Source organism: Austrofundulus limnaeus, unplaced genomic scaffold (genome assembly GCF_001266775.1).
Source record: "Austrofundulus limnaeus strain Quisiro unplaced genomic scaffold, Austrofundulus_limnaeus-1.0 Scaffold17, whole genome shotgun sequence".
Lineage (NCBI taxonomy): Eukaryota > Metazoa > Chordata > Actinopteri > Cyprinodontiformes > Rivulidae > Austrofundulus > Austrofundulus limnaeus.
This window is the reverse complement of record NW_013952419.1, coordinates 195,982-200,270: the sequence shown is the minus strand read 5'-3', so window position 1 is coordinate 200,270 and position 4,289 is coordinate 195,982. Positions and strand designations below refer to the sequence as shown.

Below are 4,289 nucleotides of genomic sequence, written 5' to 3'. Positions count from 1 at the left end.
GAAATATATGAGTTTGTATGTAATGTATGAATATAATATACAAGTTTCACTTTTTAAATGGAATTACTGAAATAAATCTACTTTTTCATGATATTCTAATTTTGTGACCAGCACCTGTATATATAGAATCTCCTTTTTCATATTAATTAATTCTGACATTACTGCAGTACAAAACAATGCTTACATGAGCAGTTGAAATGCAATGACACAACGTGAGTGTTTGAAATGTTTTGCCTGTGTTGTCAGCTCGCTCCACCTCTCCATGACGGGGATTCGAACAGCTGTGAATAATGAACAGTCGATCCCTGCACCTCATAACTCAGCGTGGCGGAGGCAGGGGTCACACTCTGCCCTTCAAGAAACCCGGCGTCATGCGGCGAGCAAACTGATCCCTGGAGTCGCAGAGCTGTGAACAAAACCCGGTTCCCATTTCTCACCAGGTTTCTGCTGTCAGGACCTCGGGAGGATGGCAGAAGGTGCTGATGGAGAGGAGGAGATCCAGTTCCTGCGTACGGTAAGCAATGCTGACATTTCTTTGGATTTACTCTGAATATTGAAACAGTGTTGTAGTTCTTTGAAATGTGGAAAAAAAAACTTTCAGAGCATTGAGTAACTTTCTATAATTAGACAATAAACTGATTGACAAAGGCAGGTGGTCAGCATTGTTCTTCCTTATTTTTATCCCAATGAAGCACGTGATTTATTACTGTTTTGTCCCTGCATATGGACATAAACATCATAAAGCAGTATACTGATGTTTGACAGTGATTAACTGAGGTTAACATTTCTTTTAAATTATCCAAAAATATTATTTTATTTTTAGTTATTTTCTGCATTTGTGGTTGAAGAACACGTCTATCTAACAGCAGCTTCCCAGAAATAATATTATTAATAAAAAAAGAAAAGTTCTGATGATCTGGATGGCTGTAAAGAACTTTTGATTTGACTTCTTCATGAACCGGCTGGTGCTGATAGATGCTACGGTGATTTGTATTTAAAATATTTTCTTTATTTTATTTTTGAGCTATCTAATATCCAACTACTATTAAAAAACACCATTAAAGATGTCTAAATTTCACATATTTGCTTAAAAATTTTGTTATTTTAGACTAATTTTGCCATTAGAGCTTATTTTATAAATCAGGTTTTATTTACATGATTTTTTTTTCATGAATATTTTGCACAGGTTAGTTTTTGAAACGACTGTGTGTAAGACATTTAGTTTATTTTTGCTGCTGCACCCCGGCGTATCGGCTTTCTCTCTCAGATCTCTGTGCCTGTTGAAGGGCATGGTGGCGCTGCGAGCAGACTTCCACATTGTAACTGTCTTTATTTGGACGGTCGGTGTCGACGCTAACGCGCATAGCCAACATTGTGTCACTTAAGCTTTTTTAAACCTGGTAACGTTAGCCTTCGTGTCGTAGTCTGAGCCAGACTCGGATTATCCGTGGGCTGCATTTTAGTGAAGTTTGAGAAGTGTGACAACACTTGGCTCCAACAAACGAGCGCTTGATGTATGAACACGATGGGGTTCAAGTGTGTTTTCAGATAATGTTGGCTTGAAACACAGCCGTACAAGAAGTATGTCAACAATGTACCATTAAGTTACTGTCAGTCGGCCGCTGCTCGCCTTCAACTCAGCTGGGTTTCTATATTTACTGTGTGAGGATTAACAAGTTCAAAGCTTTGCACGTTTCAGCACCTGCTTACTTCAGTCTGTGTGGAAGCAGTTCTTCATACTGTTGCTTATTGATTTACAGCTGTCTATTCTAAGATATAAAACTATTCTAGCCATATTTTCTCAAGATAATCTGTATCAGTCGAGTCGCCAAAAACAAGCTAGAGCAAGTGGATTATTTGGTGAGGTTATGAAGTCACAGCTGCCACTGGAATGGTGATTGTTGGAATGATGAACATGCTGTTGCTGTGCATGTGTTGTAAATAAAACATYGACACGTCTCTCAGGCTGAGCGTGAAGTCAGCATGGAGAACCAACAAGGAGTAATTTATTTGTAAAGATGATTTGTATTTATGTAAATTCAGAAAATTACTGTTTTGTTTTTCTGTAGAATTTATTTCTCTAATGAGTTTTTCATTAAAAGGCGTTTTGTAAATTAAAGTTAAGGGACAGAAATTGTGAAACTTTAGGGCAGTGGTGTCAAACTCACACAAGGAAGCCAAAATTCAAAACCTGGTCCGAGCCAAAAGCCAATTCCTGACAATATTTACTGACAATTTACTGAAAAAATGTCAGATAAATTATTTTTACAGAAATACAAATTGACGTTTCCAAATTATGTAGCATTTAGAACATGCAAATAGGTAAAGTAAATGATTACATTTAGAAAGGCACACATTATCATTCATTTCTAATGCATTACTCTGTACCTACAACTTTTTTTGTTATTTATTAGATATACATTTTATCACAATCCAGAAAATCAGATAAAAGAAAGCACAATAAAAATCTTATTATTTGATTTTAAAATAATAAGAAAAACAAATATATAATTAAGGTCAATTCTCTGTTGCTCTTTTTACATCAAAATCAAAGATTACTGAAAAATCTAGACTTTATTTTCTTGGTTCGAAAATTGGCCAAAACCAAGGAAAACCATGAAACTATTTCACATATTAAGGATTACATTTGGGGCCGGATAAAATGTTAACGAGGGCCAGATTTGGCCCGRGGGCCTTGAGTTTGGCACATAAAGTGAAGTTTTTCTTTGTTTTTTTAATAAGTTTAAAATATTATCTTGTCAATGAGTGTGCTGTCACTGTGCGGGACCAACACACTAGCTCTGTTTGTGAAATAATTAAGACAACTTTTGATTTTACATTTTAAGAGACATTTTGAAAGACAATTTGAAACAATTCTGTTGTGATTTAAAGACGTCACTCCTCACAAGTGCTTCAGAACTGTAAATACAGACYTTAGCTCCACTGTTAGCCTCTTTCTGACTCCTCATCTCTACAATAAAGATAAGAAGTTAATATTTTGTTAATTGCAGATATGAATTGTTTGAGAATTTTTGGTTTGCTTCAGGTCTAGAAGAGATTCAGCTATCGTGCTGATTAACTGTATGTCCATCAGATGTTGTCTGTTACCCTCTCATTTTCACCCAACAACAACCAGAGGGAACTTTTGGCAGCAGTGGAGAGAAACAGTAGGACACACACATAGAAATTAGTATGTATTAAATTATGTTTTTTAGGAGCATTGTCAGTGGTTTTGTATTTCTGAAATAATTTATTTGTAATATTTTTAAAAGCTTTTCCATATTTCTAGAGAAGGACACTGAGGATAGACTGATGTATTAAGATTTAACAGGAAAATGTTATTTAATTAACTACTAAGTATTACTTTTTGTAGCTGGGATTTGACTGTCAAGTTCTAAACAATTTTTGCTTTTCCACAGAGGGGTGTGTGAACAGCAGCTGCAGCAGCCTGAAATAGAGGGCTTAGTTGGGCTCTTGGAGCCAAATAAATAGATAGATTAGAGTTGGACTTGTGACAATCACTGGGATATATAACAGGTCATAGTTTTTATTGTTTGTTGTGACCACAATATTATATGAGTGATTTGGTTTAAAAATTAATTTATGTGATGAAATTAAGTTATAATGAGTTATGGTTTACTGACAAARGGTTTGTTGCAATTTGTTATTACAAACTAAAAGCAACTAAATAAACTCTTCTGTTTGGAGGGTTTAATTGACAGTAAATTCCTCATCATCTTCTCTTTGGCTTGTCTTTGTGTTTGTAGGACGATCAGGTGGTCCTGCAGTGCACTGCATCTATTCTTAAAGAGCAGATCAAGCTGTGTTTGTCCTGTGAAGGATTTGGAAATCGACTTTGTTTCCTGGAAACCACCTCAAATGCTCAGGTACTAAAAAAAATAAAAAATAAACTTAATTTTTAATAGTTTTTTCTTGACTTTGCGTTTTACTAGATGTCCCATGTTTCAGAATGTGCCTCCGGACCTGGCAATCTGCTGCTTCATTTTGGAGCAGTCTCTGTCTGTGCGAGCATTACAGGAGATGCTGTCCAACTCCTCTGTGGACGAAGTCAGTTTTGTTTTGTTAAATTAACTTAGATGGTGCCTACCTATTTAACAAACCAACAGAAAATATCTTCATAAAACATGTAAAATCCACTGTGTTTTTAAAATTTGTTTTTGTTTTTATTTCCGGTTCCTGTGTAATGAAGGCAGTCGATTTGGACAAATGGGTAAGTTCTATTAGTGAATTTTCACTGTCCTGAATTCTTAGAGCACCATATATATGGA

At 35.5% G+C, this 4,289-nt stretch overlaps 1 protein-coding gene across 1 annotated transcript in view; it reads left to right on the top strand.

Moving 5' to 3' along the window:
* The first annotated feature begins 333 nt into the window (after positions 1–333).
* LOC106514048 (ryanodine receptor 1-like) overlaps positions 334–4,289 on the top strand; it is a 49,895-nt gene continuing 45,939 nt past the window's right edge. Inside the window, 4 exon segments of the mRNA XM_014003132.1 lie at positions 334–514; positions 3,768–3,887; positions 3,970–4,068; positions 4,211–4,231. Of these exon segments, the coding sequence (XP_013858586.1) occupies positions 467–514; positions 3,768–3,887; positions 3,970–4,068; positions 4,211–4,231 (288 nt within the window). The 5' untranslated portion in view covers positions 334–466.